Genomic DNA, 17,804 nt, shown 5'->3' on the forward strand with positions numbered 1-17,804 from the left:
ATTGGGCTCTGAATCTGTCTCCAATTCTCGGAGACTCTGACTTCACAAAGATGAATCAAAGACTATCTCTCCCACACCATGCTCACACTGTATGTATTTCTGAGTGGTAATTACAACTGAACTACTGCTACAATCTACAATGTTTTCTTCTAATTGACAAAAAGTGTAGGGAAATTCTTGAAAGAGAAGTTTATTAATAATGAAAATGGCACAACTCTATACATGAGAAAAAAGACCTTTCATATACATACTGTTAAAATTTTATTTCTAATTAGCTAGTATTAAGACTAGAGCATGTCAAGCAAACAGTATAGTAACATGAGCTTATCTGACCCATACTTTAAATACAGTGTCATCATAAACAAGATGAAACAGAAAAATCTTTCATTATCCACACTCCATATTGAACATATATTATGGTATGTACACAGCCACTTCATAATCATCACAGTCCACATACATAAATAATTATACCTTATTCTCTGATATTATGGTTACATTTTTCCTATTTATTCCCTTAACCACTAAAAAAGCAACTAAGTGAAGGAAAAAAGGATAAGGAATCATTTCAACTAGGCTGTAGCTGTAAATTGTGTGTTTTAATCTGTCTTATTACCCCAAGGGGAGTGATTTAACCTGTGTCTTGTTAAATCAAACAGATAGTGTAAGGTTTTACAAAACGCATGACTCAGGAAATTTCTATTTAGATTCTTTACATCATCAGTTACTTTCTGGTACCCTCCCACCTTCTCACCTCCAGCCAGGTTCTTCTGCAGAACACAATGCAACTGATTTGATGATTATGACCTTCACACCATTTTTCTGCATTCATTGCACACTTGGGAATAGAATGAGCTAGGAGGCATGACTCATTGCAGCTGGATTGTAAATCTGAAAGGCTGGCCCCACCCATTCTACTGGGAATTGTTAGAAACATTTTAAGAAAAAAAAAAAAATGACCCATATTTTTCTTAGCTAAAATATCTCAACTTAATAAAGATAAGTTTTTCTCCTAAATCAGCTGTTCCCTCATGGAGCAAATATGTTACCTTGTTTTCCCATTTCAAAATGAAACTTCAGTTCACAGGCTTATAGATGTCAAAGTATCCATTATTGAAAACATGGAAATGACACAAAGATGCCAACTGCCTACAAATTATGAGATGGATGAAGGCAAACTTACCAAAAAAAGAATGCAAATAAATAGACCAGGTACACATTTGAGTCAACATGGCTTTAGTGCCTACAAAGAATATTTGTGCAATTTTCATCTTTTGTCAGAAGTAATAATAAATCAGGCTTGTTCAATTACATTACAATTTACTATGTGATAAAAAGTATGAGGAGGGGAGCAGCCAAGCCATGATGACCAGATACTGAGGAAGAGAAAAAACAAAGGGAGGGATTAAAATCAGGTAAAACTTGGACTTGTGTTATTATTTGAAGTAAATGGGACTTTACAGCACACAACTGTGAACAAATACCCTTAAACCACTGCCATGTGGAAATGGAGTCCTACATACCAAATACATTTCCCATTATCCAGAACCCAGGAATCCTGTATGTATGCTCAACTATAAAGGTTACATCTGCAAGACTCCAAAGCACCTTCTGGACCAAAAAACAAAAACAAAAAACCACAAACCACCTTGAATTCTTTACCGTGCACTCTCTAGTTGTGGTGCACTGGCTCTGGAGCTCACAGGCTCAGTAGTTTATAACACACGAGCTTAGTTAATCCATGACAAGTGGGATCTTTCCAACCCAGGGATCAAACCCTCATCCCCTGCACTGCAAGGTGGATTCTTAACCACTGGACCACCAGGAAAGTCCCAAGGGAAAAGTTCTTTTTTGAAAGCTCTTTCAAGATAGTTTGTCCTGTAAGACCGATGGCTCTTTTAGCCCTTCCAGTGTGAACAGCAGAGTATCTTCACCACGGAAACTTCACTCCCCAGTGTTTCTCATCGTGGTTCAATTATGACAGAGGTAAGGCCAAAGTCTTTATTCCTGAACTGAGGAGCTCAGGTCTCACCCTGAGAGTTCAGGAGTTCCTTCCATTAACAGATGTGGAGCAGACATTTGCGCAGAGTCAACAAGAGATTTGCTCTTCAGCAATATGTCAGAATTCTTACTTCACTGATTGGCTTCTGGAAACAATCCTCCTTCAGCCCCATTCGTGCTTCTCATAAGTGTTCCACAAGGTGGCCAGTTCTACACCCAAATCATGTCCATCTAGACTCTACCAGCAAGCAGACATTCATTTAAAATGTTGCTTTCTAGGGTTAACTGGGTTAGGGTTAATAAAAACAAATTTTCTTTTTTATCTACAAGTAAGTTTAGAATCTTCAACAGAGAAATCTTAGGAAGTTTTACAAATAAAATTAAGCACTAAGTAGTGACAAACGTCATTAATATTTACAATGCTTTAAAGATAAATATCATTTCCCTTTCAAATGAGCCCAGTAGAAAATATCCAAGCAGTGGCTTGTACCTATGCTGAACTTTTAGAGAATCTATTATGTGAGCAGAGAATGAAAGAGAATCCCAGGAAACAGGAAATACCAACCTATATAAACATACACTCACAAAACCTGTGATCCATACATACTTTGCAAAATACCTGGATATCTTCAAGGCTTTCAATAGCTTTACTGTGGCAGGTACTCACCCCAGCAATTTTGTTTCTGGTGTATTCATAATGAGTGAAATTGGCAGTCATTAAATTGAGGGGAAAAAAAAATGAACCAAGTATTTTAGCTCATGGTCAATCTATCCCTGGTTAGTAATAACTGGTCATAAAGAAACCAAAATATTTAAGATTATCTTTGACTAACATGAACATACCTAACATGAAACACACCTGCATCAGTAATAGCCTATTTGCATACACAACTCAATATTAGGAGTGATAGGGCACTCTCCGTGCCCCCTCCAAGGCTACCATTCACAAAGTGCTAGGAAATAGAGTAAAGCTTCCATTTTCAGTTAAAATTTATAAAAGATGTGACTTTTTCCTACCTTTAGAGAAAAGAAAGTTTTTTTAAATTGCAATGAAAGTCCTTCCATGTTTTATGTAAGCAGGAGTGAATTTAGATACAAGGTATTCATAAAGAGGCAGCCAACCTATACCACAGGAGGGAGTTAAATGCTGTTTTTGAAATTAAAACATCAGGAACTAGAGGAGATACAAGGTTTGCCCAGGACATGGTGAGGTAGCAGCAGCAGAGTCAGGGAACCCATCTGTTCTGACTCAGCCCACCCATCAATCAGCAAAGTATACTCTCAGTACGGTGGTCTTGACCCACCACCCTCTCCCACCCTGTCTACTTGATTGAATTCATCTTCAGTCTAAGGAGAACCCTCTAAACTTTATACATATGTGTTGGCCTAGACAGTTTTAAAACACAGGATATTAACATAATTAACAAAATAATGTGGTTTTGATTAAGAGGCTTCGGAAACTGAAAACTCTGGTAGAAGCACGAAGTACAGGCCTAACTCTATCCTCCAGCAAAAAGGTTGCTTTTCCTTCAACAGTTTGATTCAAAAAAGGCTTAATATTTTTAGTTAGGTGAATGTCTGACCATAAACTATGTTAAAACTACTTCAATAACTTTTCATTCCAGCTGAATTAACATGCTACAAATATTCAGCTATTAAGCTTACTTCCTCTGGTAAGAGTCTCACCTTGTCTTCCTGCTGTGAAACCTGAGGCACAGTTATTAAGAGACACACTCAAAGACTCAGAAACAGATAGCAAATGCATCCCCAATTCCCAGACCCAGCGTTTTCCTTATAGAAAACTTTCCAGAATTCACACAGTTTTGATTCCCTTTAAATATAGCTTCCCATCACTTCATGGCAAATAGATGGGGAAACGGAAACAGTGACAGTCTTTATTTTGGGGGGCTCCAAAATCACTGCAGATGGTGACTGCAGCCATGAAATTAAAAGACGCTTACTCCTTGGAAGAAAAACTATGACCAGCCTAGACAGAATATTAAAAAGCAGAGACATTACTTTGCCAACAAACGTCTGTCTAGTCAAAGCTGTGGTTTTTTCAGTAGTCATGTATGGATGTGAGAGTTGGACTATAAACAAAGCTGAGTGCTGAAGAATTGATGCTTTTGAACTGTGGTCTTGGAGAAGACTCTTGAGAGTCCCTTGGACTGCAAGGAGATTCAACCAGTCCATCCTAAAGGAGATCAGTCCTGAATATTCATTGGAAGGATTGATGCTGAAGCTGAAACTCCAATACTTTGGCCACCTGATGTTGAAAAGACCGTGATGCTGGGAAAGATGGAAGGCGGGAGGAGAAGGGAATGACAGAGGATGAGATGGTTGGATGGCATCACTGACTCAATGGACATGACTTTGAGTAAACTCCAAGAGCTGGTGATGGACAGGGAGGCCTGGCGTGCTGCAGTCCATGGGCTTGCAAAAGAATGTTCAGACACAACTGAGTGACTGAACTGAACTGAAATACAGCTTTTGGTCTTTGTGGATATAAATACCATCACATCTCTGGCCAAATTCTAAAATTTTAAACTAGAAAAAAATTTTGAGTCCCGAATTTAATTTTTTAATAGAAAATTCTTCTTTCAACAGAGTTCCAAATCCAGGTTAATTAATATGATGTAATGAGCGATCCCCATCTTCTCTAGGCTTCTAATCAGTTGCAAATATGAGTTTTGATTAAAGCTCTTCCCTGCTATGAAACAAACAAAGAGCAATTAGTTGAAAAAAGCTAAAAGGTACTGAAATGCATTTTTGTTGAAATGTATTGTCAAACTATATTCCTAAAATTACCAATCCTTTCTTTGCAGGAAAGCTCCCCTCTGCTTTGCTAAGTTAAAAAAAAAAAAAATCCAGTCTACAGAGACTATGTAATATTTTTACTGAATCCTAAACCAAGTCCATTAATATTTTCATGAGCTACTGGTAGATGAAAACTCCAGACTACATGAAAACTGAAAATGTACTGATCACGTCCCTAACATTTTTTCAATGCTGTCTCCTGACTTTGAACAATCCCCTTAGGGTTACAGTGTCTGTGTGAACATTCTTTTGTTTCACTGGATCTTGTTTAACTCTTCTTTGTTATATGATTTTTTTTTCATATATTTTAATGCCAAACAGTTTACCAGAAGAAAGTGAAGCACACAGTCAATCTGCCTGTTCCTAATTAGGCTCTCCTGGTTCCTCTCTGGATTTCTTAGCCTAGATGAGATACATTTTTAATTCAGGAAACACAGATGGCTCTGAGGGGCTTAAAAAGGGTCTTAGGAAAGATTTTTAAAAATCAGTCATGTGATGTCTATTGGATACCACTGAAGTTGTGCCATAGGTCATCTACTGGCTGGAGATACAGAGATTAGCGGATATCCTGGATTAAAAGGTAGAATCCTATTAATATTGCTTTGACAGCACTCAAGTAAGGTTTGCAGTAACTCCCATTGGCCAAGTCAGATGTTCAGAGAGTTTTCTTCTCAAAGGAAAGAAGAAATGCATGTGGAACTAGAAAAGCATCTTCTTTAGTTTCCTTTGGTGTCAATCCATCCGTTCCTATCAGAGGAACCATGAGTGAGGGGCTGCCTGTCAAAGAAAGGGGATTTGGAGCAAAGGGGCAGAGGCTCCAACCAGAACCACATGTGTGGTTGATCCTTTATCAGTTTCTTCTATAAGAAGGCATGACTTGCTCTAGTTTTCCTCTTCTAAAAGCCAGGTGCCATTATCTGGCCTGGGTGAGACCCATCCATGAGGAAGCACCTTTGCAAGGGCAGCTGTAGGACCAAATATCAAAACCAAATAATAATCCCACCCACTACATTCAGTTAACATCTATATATGGTCTCTTTACAAGGGTATTGTATTTTTGTAACCTACATCTTGTTATGGATCCTGAGATGCAAAGGAAGACAAAAAACTATGGACACTTGCCCAAAATGTATGCTGAAAAAAGTAATGGAAAAAGACATATTGAAAAGTAAGGTGACATTGAAAGAAGCAAGAGACACACTTGAATGAGATCTGTCTCATTCAAAGTATACCTAAAAGTATCTACAGAGATAGGAAAGGAAGTATATGTGAGCATCTGTGGCTATTCAAACAGGTGACTCTATGTTAATAAGAGAAAATATGACAGAACGAGGAAGCTTTAGTCCAGAACACAGAGTGTCTTTGTTTTCAATCTTCATTGGCACTTGCTGTCACTGTGATCTTGAGTAAGACTCTCCATTTCTTTGATGTTTCCTTTCCGCACTCATAAAACTTATATAAAAAAATTCAACTTGTAAAGGCACTAGAAGGAATAACTGCGGAATCAGAGTGGAAGTGGATTAACTGTAAAGAACTCAACAACGCTGGTTACCAACAAAACCCGTCATATGGACAGGAATTAGGTATTCACACTCGTGGCCCTACTGTAAGGCAAACTGTTTAGAATCTGGGTGCAAGTACTTTCTTAAATGCTTACATTTGATGTTCTCTGACAAAAGCTGCAAACTCAGGATCCCTGGCATAGAGTTCCAAAATTCTCATTCTTTCTTGGATTTCCTTTAAGGGAGGAAGGAAGGAAGGAAGAAGAAAAAAAAAATCCATATATTGCATTAAAAAAAACTTTAATGGCCTTTTAAAAAAGAGGTTTAATTTTTATAAGAGACTGTAGCTTTCTGGACAGTACAGGAGAGAGCTACAGAAAACAACAGATTTTTCCAAAAAAAGTGAAAGTTATGGCTACTACATGAACTGCTCTGAATAACTCAGACATATATTTCTAAGGAGTACGGAGGGAGACATTTGCTAACATTTCTAAGGGAGGAGGGAGACATTTGCTAATAACAATACAAGAATCACTGGGTAGGAAATATGATACAACTCAGAACTATATCCTGGCTACATATCACATTGACTGGGAGGTGTCACGAGGTAAAAAAACTAATCATTAAATAATTTCCATTCTTTCTTGAAGCCTAAGTATACACACGAACACACACACACCCACACCCTAGCAGAGCAACAACAGAAAAACCAAGTTTCCTACCTCTCTGGAAAGGTCACTGTTCTCATACATTTGTCTGATCTCTTCCCTACTCAGACCAGCAATCATCTCTCTGTCTGAGCTGTAGAAGGGCCGCTGAGGGTAGGGGCCCTCATACTGCTCAAGGTCGGCCTCGTAACTTTCAAATACGGGGTTGTGCTTCACGGCTCTTTCTACGGACGAGAGGCCATCTCGCTGCCTGCTGGAGCCACAAAAAGAAAAGTATAATTGACTCAGGTTCTTTTCTGGATGCTCAACTATTTAGGAGACTATTTACCTGGAGCAAAATTCCTGTTGAGGAAGAAAAAGAGACTAATTGGATACAAATGGGAGGAGAGTGACTGTGGAAAAGATCCAGATCAATCTCAAATATTATTTACTAACTTGTTATCACTACAATTTCCTCAACTACTTGATAAGTCCCGTGTGGGGCCAGTTCCTTGTCTCTTTATTTTTTATTTGCCCTAAAGTGCCTGGTACCTAACGAATGTTGATGGGGAACTATGTCTGCTGATAGAATTTCATTAATATTAATGGAAATATTAAATTTTAAGGAATATTAAATATTAAGCATTTCATTAAAATTAGTGGGAATAGCATCATTATTCCCAGCATAGACAAATTAAAAATCAGTGTGTAAATACTATTCAGCCATAAAAGGGAACGCATTTCAGTCAGTCCTAATGAGGTGGATGAACACAGTGCCTCTTATACAAGAGTGAAATAAGTCAGAAAGAGAAAAACAAATGCACACTAATGCATATATGTGGAGTCTAGAAAGATGGTACTGATGAACCCATCTGTAGAGCAGCAATGGAGACACAGACATCGAGGACTGATTTAGGGACACGGCTGGGGGAGAGGGGGAGGAGAGGGTGGTATATATGGAGAGAGTAACATGGAAACACACATTACCATATGTAAAATAACCAATGGGAATTTGCTGTATGACTCAGGGAACTCAAGCCGGGGCTCAGTGACAAACTACAGGAGTAGGATGGAGGCAGGAGAGGGGAGGGATGTTCAAGTGGAAGGAGACATGGGTAGACCTATGGCTGATTCATGTTCATGTTTAGTAGAAGCCAACACAATACTGTAAAGCAATTATCCTTCAATTAAAAATAAATAAAATCTTTAAAAAAATCAGTGTGTAACCACACAAAGAAAGTAACAGAAATTAAAACTCATGGGGGAATGGGCTTCAGTTAAATTCAATTCAGGTCTACAACTATTTACTGAGCACTGATTATGTGCCTAGGAATTTTCTAGATGCTGACAATACAAAGAATTTGTTTGAATCTCTCTAGAACAAGATCATGGTCCAATGAAAAGTCAGAACCAATAAAAAATATAAGCATGATAACAGAATTATGTTCTGGGTGCTATAGGAAACTAGGAGCAGTGCCTCCTCAGCCAAGCCAGAGGGTGAGTGAAGGTAACCTAGACCGGAAGTAGACCTGGACGCACAGAAGCAAAGTACAGCCAGTGACTGTGATCACATTACACCAAAAGGTCCTTACATCACTAGTCTAGCAAGTAGAATAGGTTCTATCTCCTCTATTAATGAACCTATACTTAACTAAAACGAGAATCAGATTCTATTTCTTGTCAGATTCCTACCTAGATGTAAAATCTGCCTAATTACCACTGGAGTGAGCCAAAGGGGAACAAACTAACAGATCTGGTCCTCACACAGGCCTCACCTTATCTCCATCACCCTTCCAACCCCTCCTGCACCATGCAACAGGCAGTCTGGCCCCACTCAGGGATGCCATTCCTCCGTTGTGCAGTGAGATTCATGCATGCCTCTCTCTTTCTTCAACTGGCTAGAAAGTTTTCCATCCACCTCCTGCAGCAAACATCTACTCTTCTGTCCAGTCAAATACCATAACCATCATTAAAACATCTAAGCTGTGCTCCCCTAGGCAAAACAAATTCATTACTCATCTTGGCATTCTAGCAGGTTGTTCAAAGTGTTGCTTATGTTTGTTTCCAGACTGACACCCTCTGAGGACAGGGACCATGTCTCTTCTCAACTTTATAACCCTCTCCCCTCCATTCAGATCCCTTCCAGTACTCAGGACACATAAAGTACAAAATGAATGAATAAAAGGAATGTTTTATTCCATCAGAGAGCAACTGTTGTCATTTACCTGGAGGGTCTCCCTCTTTCCCTCCGAACATATTGAGCTTGAAGAGCCTTGATGATGAAGAAGACTGCAGCAGAAGAAATGAGGACAAGTCCAATCATGGAGGCAATGGTGATGCCGATCACCAAGGGCTCAGACACAAACTCTTCGCAGTGCTCACCACGGTACCACCAGTTCTCACCCACCCGGCACCTGGAACAGAAGTGACCAAGCCCCAGATGAAATCACTCTGTTGAAAGGAACAACAGCAGAACCTTCAGTGGGACTGAGCACAGGTAGAGAGAGAAATGCTGACCACAGGAATCTTCAGTAAAGAGGTGAGTAAGATTAAAGGCTGGGCATTATGCCTGGCACAGACTCAAGAGGTCCTCAGTGACTACTTGTAAAGACTGATAAAAGAATAACTAGACTTATAGAAAGTAGTCTAGTCAACTCTGTTGTTTATGGATAATGAAAAACAGGCCCGTTTTCGATAAAAGAAAAAACTGGAGTTAGATCGCACAATTTGTCAGCAACAGAGCTGGTCTAGAACCCAGGTTCCCAGACTCCTCACATCCTTCCACCACTCTGCAGAGATCCTCCAAACTACACGGCCACACAATACGCAAAAGTATCCTCAATTCCCAGAGCAGCAATCACTGCTTTACAAAATCAGATTCATTTCTTTGAAAATCAAGAGACTATTTGTCCCCTTAGTTTTATAGCCAAACTTTATATACAGAAAATCTGAATCATTTCCACCTATTTCCTCTGCTTTTGACATTGATGCCAACACTTTTCCCTTTTGAAATTCACAGACTGTCCTCTTACTGAGGTCCCCACCCGCTGCTTATTCTCAGCATTCTCCCCTTCACACCTTGTGACTTTGGTTGGATGTGGTAGGGAGGATGGTTGGTTCTGCTCTGTTTAAGTAGAGTGACCAGGGAAGTCTGCCTGAATCTGCTCCTGTCTGGTATATTTTCTCTGACTCTACCTTTAAAAAATAGAAATTAGATACTCAAAATATCACAACTTTATACTTGCTATTCTTTATTTTTGAATACTCATTTTGACCAAGAGCAGCCCAAAGCTGTTAAAAACAATTCAAATAGAACAATAAAACTCCTCTGTTTCAGATACAGTATAAAGTGTTGATTATATATCAAAACACGATTTGAGCAGCAATTGCCTTGTTATCACCACTAAAAACCATTACACAAAGATTTCCAACTACTCTAAGTACTCTCCAGAAGACACTAGGCAATGTTTTTCTTACAGCTTCGTAGAACACAAGATAAAATAACCCATTGAACCGGGTATAATTCAGGCCTATTAACTGATTCAGTCTTCGCATGTGAACTAGATGGCACTATCTGGTAGCTCAGTTGGGAAAAAAATCTGCCTGCAGTGCAGGAGACCTAGGTTCGATCCCTGGGTCAGGAAGAAGGAAATGGCATCCCACTTCAGTATTCTTGCCTGGAAGAACAAGAATCCCATGAACAGAGGAGCCTGGCGGGCTACAGTCCATGGGGGTCACAGGAGTCAGACATGACTTAGCAACTAAACCACCGCCACATCTATTACCTAGATATAACTTCTCTAATAAAAACTGTTGTGATCATCCTAACATCACAGGCACAGATCTCTTTCTTCAGAGGAAGTATCTCTAACCGTGTGAAGCCAAAATCTCTCCCTACGACATACCTGCAAATGGCCCCATGTCCAGGCATGATGTCACACTTCCCATCATTCAAGCAGAAGTTGGGCTGTAGGTCACAGAGACTCTGACAGGGCAGCTCTTCCACACTCAGGTACCCAGGGTAGCATCTGCACTCTGCCTCTCCACTCCAGGGATTGACCAAACACTCAGAAAATTCATTGCATGCTTGAAACTTGCAAGGGTTGGCTTGATCACCTAAAATACCAAACAAACCAGAGAATGGTATAAGGAAAGGCAAAACATAGGAACTGGGGTATAAGAAGCCCCTCCAGTAAGGGTCTCCCATCCAAAGTACCATGGGATAATCCCCTTCCTGAATCATTGAAATATATCACCACCCACACCACAAAAAGTTTCTGATTCGCCCTTGACTGATGATAGCTTTTGTCAAATTTCTTTGAAACGCAGAGCCAAACTATAGGATCCAGTGACCTGGGCGAGCCTTGACCTGTTTCATATAGGAAGCATGTAGAAGATTTAAAACCTATGAACTACAAGTCTAAATTAAACAGTTTCCATGTACCATTCATTCCCACCAACCCTATGCTGCTGTCGTGGTCCTCTACTCCACATGTGAGGCTGCCCTACTCCTACCCTCACCTCACTGAGAACATGGGATGGAGAGACAGAGTATAGAGAAGAACTGGTGGAAGCCTCAGGGATGAGCACAGCCCCAAAAGAGCAGTCTAAGAACAGCTGAGATTTGTGAAAGTTAACATCATAAAAACATATCAGCCCCACACCACCTCAGGCCATTCTCAACAGTATTTTGGCTTTAGTAATTCCATTTTCCATTCATGGGATGAGAGAAAGTGACATTAAAAAAAATTATTTAGGACAAAACCCAGTCAAAAATGATATAAGAACTGACCATAGATGGCCTTCCATCCTATCATGGTAAAATAGGATGTTCTTCCCTGGTGAATGGCAATCTCTGAACTACAAAAAGGCAAATGGTAATGAAGATACCACAAATAGAAGAAATCACTGGAAATGACCCATGAACTCATCTATATGAAAAAGCTAGAAGCTGAAGGGAAGGTTGAAAAACAAAAAGCATAGTCTCTCAGTTTCCAGGTAAATTAATATTGCTTTCAGAATCAATAACTTCCTTGCTGCTATGAAAATTCAAGACATTTTGCACACATCTGTGACCTTGGAATTTGTAGGTTCTCTGCAGCTAATCTTTCTTGGCCCTATGTAGGAATGAGAGGGGAGGTATTGGGTTGAGTAGCGTCCCCTGAAAACTCATGCCCACCTAGAACCTTGGAATATGATTTTGCTTGGAAACAGTGTCTTTGCAAATGCAATCAAGTTGAGATGAGGTCATACTGGGTTAGGTTACCTAAAGTCCAATACCTGGTGTCCTTATAAAAAGAGGGAAACCTGGACACAAGGACACAGAAGCAGAAGAGATTAAGAAGAGGTAGCAAGAACACACAGAACTATACTAAAAAGGTCTTAATAAACCAGATAACCACAATGGTGTGGTCACTCATCTAGAGTTGGACACCCTGGCGTGTGAAGTCAACTGAGCCTTAGGAAGCATTACTACAAAGCTAGTGGAGATGATGGAATTCCAGCTGAGTTTTGAGCTATTTCAAATCCTAAAAGATGATGCTATTAAAGTAATGCACTCAATATGCCATCAAATTTGGAAAACTCAGCAGCAGTCACAGGACTGGAAAAGGTCCTTTTTTCACTTCAATCCCAAAGAAGGGCAGTGTCAAACAATGTTCAAACTACTGTACAATTGCTCTCATTTCACAGGCTAGCAATGTTATGCTCAAAATCCTCCAAGCTAGGATTCAGCAGTACATGAACTGAGAACTTTCAGATGTTCAAGCTGGGTTTAGAAAAGGCAGAGGAACCAGAATTCAAATTGCCAACATTTGTTGGATCATGCAAAAAGCAAAGGAGTGTCAGAAAAACATCTACTTCTGCTTCATTGATTATGCTAAAGCTTTTGACTTTGTGGATCAGAACTGGAAAATTTTTAAAGAAACAGGAGTTCTAGACAACCTTACCTGTCTCCTGAGAAACCTGTATAACCTATATGCAGGTCAAGAAGCAATGGTTAGAACTGGACATGGAACAATAGACTGACTCTAAATTGGGAAAGGAGTACAACAAGGCTGTATATTGTTACCCTGTTTACTTAACTTATACGCAGAGCATATCACGTGAAATGCCAGGCTGGATGAATCACAAGGTGGAATCAAGTTTGGCCGGGAGAAATACCAACAACCTTTGATATGCAGATAATACCACTAATGGCAGAAAGTGACGAGGAACTAAAGAGCCTCTTGATGAGGGTGAAAGATGAGAGTGAAAAAGCTGACCTAAAACTCAACATTAAAAAACTAAGATCATGGGATCTGATCCCATCACCTCACGGCAAATAGAAGGGGGAAAGTGGAAGCAGTGATAGATTTTATTTTCTTGGGCACCAAAATCACTGCAGATGGTGAGTATGACCATGAAATTAAAAGACACTTGCTCCATGAAAGGAAAGCTATGACAGACCTAGATAGCATATTAAAAAGCAGACATCACTTTGCCAACAAAGGTCCATATAGTCAAAGCTATGGTTTGTCCAGTTTTCATGTATGGATGTGAGGGTTGGACCATAAAGAAGGCTGAGTACCAAAGAACTGATGCTTTTGAATTGTAATACTGGTGTAGACTCTTGAGAGTCCTTTGGACTGCATGATCAAACCAATCAATCCTAAAGAAAATCAACCCTAAATATTCACTGGAAGGACTGTTGCTGAAGCTGAAGCTCCAATACTTTGGCCATATGATGTGAAGAGTGGACCCACTGGAAAAGACTCTGATCCTGGGAAAGACTGAAGGCAAAAGGAGAAGCGGGTGGCAAAGGATGAGATGGTTAGATATCATCACTGATTCAATGGACATGAATTTGAGCAGACTCTGGTAGATAGTGGAGGACAGAGGAGCCTGATGTCCTGCAGTCCATGGGGTCCCAAAGAGTTGGACTCGACTTAGCAACTGAACAACAACAAAGGATGGTATTGCACAGTCCCCCTTTATTGATGGAAGTTCAAGAATTTCTGAGACATTATATGTGAAAATAAATTAAGCAAGAGAAAAGTCAATCTTATCTTTAGCCAATTTCAAATAAAATACAATACTTTAATCTGAAACCTTTTAGCTAAAAATGTATGTGTAATAGGAAAATTCTATTTAAAATTTCTAAAACTCTGTGACCATTCTATGGGTGACCATTCCATTGTATGAGTGCCTAGGGAAAGGAAAAATAGAATCCATAAGGGGAGAAAGATAAATGTTGTCCCCTTTTGTTTCCAATCAAGGAGAGAGACTGAGACCAATATTTTAATCATACAAATAAGAGATTGGCATTTTAAAGTCTCTTTCTAGTCTTCTGTGCAGATTAAAGGTAGATGTTCAGAATGGATAGCTCTCCATTTGGAAGAATATTTAATGACTTTATGGGAAAACAGAGGGAGACTTAGAGCTACGCTTGAGATAGGAGACAGTGATCTAAACTGTACAATGAATTACATTCTGGTTTTCCAGGGACAGGCAAAGAGAAGGATTGATGGGTCCCAGAAAATGGGAGTAGAGGAAATATGAAGAAGGTCTGGAAAAATAGCCAGAGGTGCCAGAGTAATGTAGCAATTGACTCTGTCCTGGAGGAAAAATTGGCTGTTAAAAGACACCTTTGAAAGTGTGGCTGAGAAATTTTGGGATATTTATACCTAACGGTAATATTTTTTTAACCCATTTTCTGTACTATGACAAAAACTCCTCTATCACCCTCATATCATCAGCAAATATCTGATGGAATCAACTGCCCTGTGTTGAGGGTACTTTGGGAAAATAAAATATGGGACTGTGATCTGTGTTGAATTAACATAAAGAACAACCACAAGGGTCAAGGGATACGGTGAGATTGGAAATTTAAGAGATAGTTAAATTCCCTGATAATTCCTAGAGATGTTAGGGCTTGGAGGGGCTAGGATGCAGGTTTTACACTGCACATGATGAGGATGAATGCAAATTCATTTGAATATTAAGGAAAAAGGTGGTTCTATAAACCTGGATGACCTGGCATACATCTGACACATGAGTTACATACAAAATTGGAGTAAATGTACTTATTTAAATACTTCTCTTCAAAAAGAAGTGGGTAGACTTTTGCAAAAGCTTTATAAATCAACACTGCTTGCATTTATATGGCTAGTCAAATGCTTTTATATATGCTATTTGTTTAATCTTTAGAATAGCCCCATGAAATATTAGCCAAGTAATATTATCCCATTTGCTATATAAGGGAGTAAGGTTCAGAGATAAAACAGCTCATCTAGGATCACACAAATGACAAATGGCAAAGCAGAGGCAAGAAACCAGGCCTTCCAAATTATAATTAATTGCTTCTTCCACTATACCACAAGACCACATGGCAAAAAATGTGCAAATGTCCTTAAAGAACTCAAGTGGCAAGAGATGCGGATATAGGGGAATTAGCTAAATCATTTTCCTCACTTTCAATGAATAATGATCCTTCATGGATTTCAAAGGAAAGAATGTTTGCTTCTTTCCCGGTTAAAGGATAGGGCTGACTTCCAAACCAGTTTGAGAGTAAAGAGCACTGGAGAAATTCAAACCCAGACATTCCATCTTACTCCTACTCAAAACCACGCTCCTCTGGTATGCAGAAGGTAAAAAAGAAAAAAGTCTGAGCATCCACCAGTATTCTCTGCATCCAAGTCTTTCAAATAAAAATAATGGTTTATTTCATTCATTCACAGTATTTTTGAGTACATTCTATATGCAGAGGTTTTGGCTACAAAGTGGCTAATTAAACAGATAAAATCTCAGTCTGTGTGGATAGTTCCACTGGGAAAAATAGCTATTAAGCAACTATGTGCATAAATTAGCATGATTACAATAGTTATAAATTCTACAGAGGGAAAAGAACCAGTCTAGATTATGGATGAATCAGTGAAAGTCTTGAGGAAGAAACATTTGAACAGAGGCACCAAGGGTAAGCAGAAGTCAGCCAAGAGGGGAAAGAGATTCAGGCAAAGAAGACAGAGCGTGCAAAGGTTTCAAGACAAGAAAAGTTTGGGGAATCAAAGGAACCCAAAAGAAGCTAGTCCGAGTAGAACACAGTGAGTAAAAAAGTTCGTGTCACTGGGTGATACTGGGGAAGAAGATAGGAACCAGGCCTCTGGTTACTGAACCAGGTAGCCACTGAAAGTATTTTAAGCAGGAAAGTGAAATAATCTGATCAATGCTCTAGAAAGAGTGCCCTGGTTGCTGTCTGGAAAACAAATGGGAGGGGATGGGAGGTAGGGAAAAAAAGGGAGACAGTGGGGAAACTGGTCCAAATGAAAGATGATGATGGTTTGGCCTAAAGAAGGAGCAGTGAAGGCAGAGAAAAACACATAGATCTGAGATATCTAGAATTCAGAATCAATGTAAGTTTAGTGAGTGACTAAAAGTTAGAGGTGATGGAAACTGAGGTATCAGAGTGACTTTCTATGTATCTGGCTTCAGTAGTGGAGTGGATATAATTTCCATTTAACAACAGAGACAAGCTGAGAGAAGCAGATTTAGTTGGAAGGTACAAAGAGATAGAAAACAAGGGCTCAGTCTTAGCTTCAGGGCTTAACCTAAGCTTGATATACATAGAATATATCCAAGTTGAGGTCATCAACTATGTAGTTAGATACAGATTCTGGAGCTCAGAAAATAAGCATGATCTGCATATAAAAATGTAGAGAGTTATTGAGATTTATATTAGACTTACAATAATGGAAATAGATAAAACAACACAGAAGAATAACACAGAAGGCAAGAGAGTTCACATCTAATGGGGTTCACAACATACAGAGGTAGCAAGAACAGATTCAATGGATTAGTAAAGAGAGAAAAAGACGGAGCAGGTAGAAATGAGAATGGGAGCTAAGTAAAGATAGCATGTGGGACAATCCTTCTGAAAAGAGAACGATACTGACATCCTTGGAAGAGATAATTTACTAATTATCAAAATGCGGCAAATTTGCCTGACTTAGTCCTCTTTTACCTAGTATTGAACTTATTGGGTAAGTATTGAACTTACCAATTCAGTGGAAGAAAATACACACAAATAATAATTAGATTCCACTAAGAAACCATGATGGTATTCAATATCATTACCTGATTCCACATCAAGGGAGTATTTATCAATAGCCAAGTTCATGGTTTGGTAGGCAGTAGTGCAAAAGTCTTCCAGAATCACATAGACAGCACTGGTGACGTTAGGAAGGACAGACCTGGTGAACTTCATTCGGCTATTCACCACAATACTGCCATTTCTGAAGTTCAGGATTTCTAAATTCTGGAATCCAGTGAGATTTGATTGGAGATAGGGAACCAGCTACAATACATGTAAAGTGGTTAGTTTATTGACAAAGTTTTACATTTTGTTCAATACACCAAAAACAAAGAAAGACGAACCTCTCCAGTTTTCCAACCTGTATTGTTTACATTATTTAAATTGTTCATAAACAGAAGTATGAATTGTGAATTATTTGAGTCATAAGGTTATCAGAGTTATTTAGGAAATCCATGTAACTCACAGTTTTAGCCACCAAAGAGTTTATTCTCTGTTTCACTAAAGGATCGTGACAGTGAAAGCATTATAGGTACCTACAAAGCACTGATCTCACAATAAAATGTGAAGATAAATCTTAAACTTGTTTCAGTCCTAGAAATTACAGAAAAAAAAAAATCCAGTATCTAAGTTGTCATATCACTGATATGCCACATTTGTGTTTTCCTTTTTTTGAATCCACCTGTCTCATTCTTTTCCTACCAACCCTAGGCCATTACACTATTTGGAGATGATAGGAAATGAAAGTCCACAGCAGACCACACTTTCCTT

General features: G+C 39.1%; 1 protein-coding gene across 7 annotated transcripts in view; it reads right to left on the reverse strand.

Moving 5' to 3' along the window:
* Positions 1–237: 237 nt before the first annotated feature.
* Positions 238–17,804, reverse strand: part of IMPG2 (interphotoreceptor matrix proteoglycan 2) — a 78,610-nt gene continuing 61,043 nt past the window's right edge. For 2 of the 7 annotated variants that reach the window (XM_069551891.1, XM_069551946.1), the window contains exons 14-19: positions 17,078–17,297; positions 10,873–11,083; positions 9,193–9,381; positions 7,043–7,241; positions 6,476–6,555; positions 238–4,711 (exon numbers count right to left, since the gene is read on the reverse strand). In XM_069551891.1, the coding sequence (XP_069407992.1) occupies positions 4,696–4,711; positions 6,476–6,555; positions 7,043–7,241; positions 9,193–9,381; positions 10,873–11,083; positions 17,078–17,297 (915 nt within the window). In that variant the 3' untranslated portion in view covers positions 238–4,695. The remainder of the gene's footprint in view (positions 4,712–6,475; positions 6,556–7,042; positions 7,242–9,192; positions 9,382–10,872; positions 11,084–17,077; positions 17,298–17,804) is intronic. The other 5 variants (XM_069551920.1, XM_069551900.1, XM_069551910.1 and 2 more) reach the window with 5 other exon arrangements.

This window comes from Ovis canadensis, chromosome 1 (assembly GCF_042477335.2).
Source record: "Ovis canadensis isolate MfBH-ARS-UI-01 breed Bighorn chromosome 1, ARS-UI_OviCan_v2, whole genome shotgun sequence".
NCBI lineage: Eukaryota > Metazoa > Chordata > Mammalia > Artiodactyla > Bovidae > Ovis > Ovis canadensis.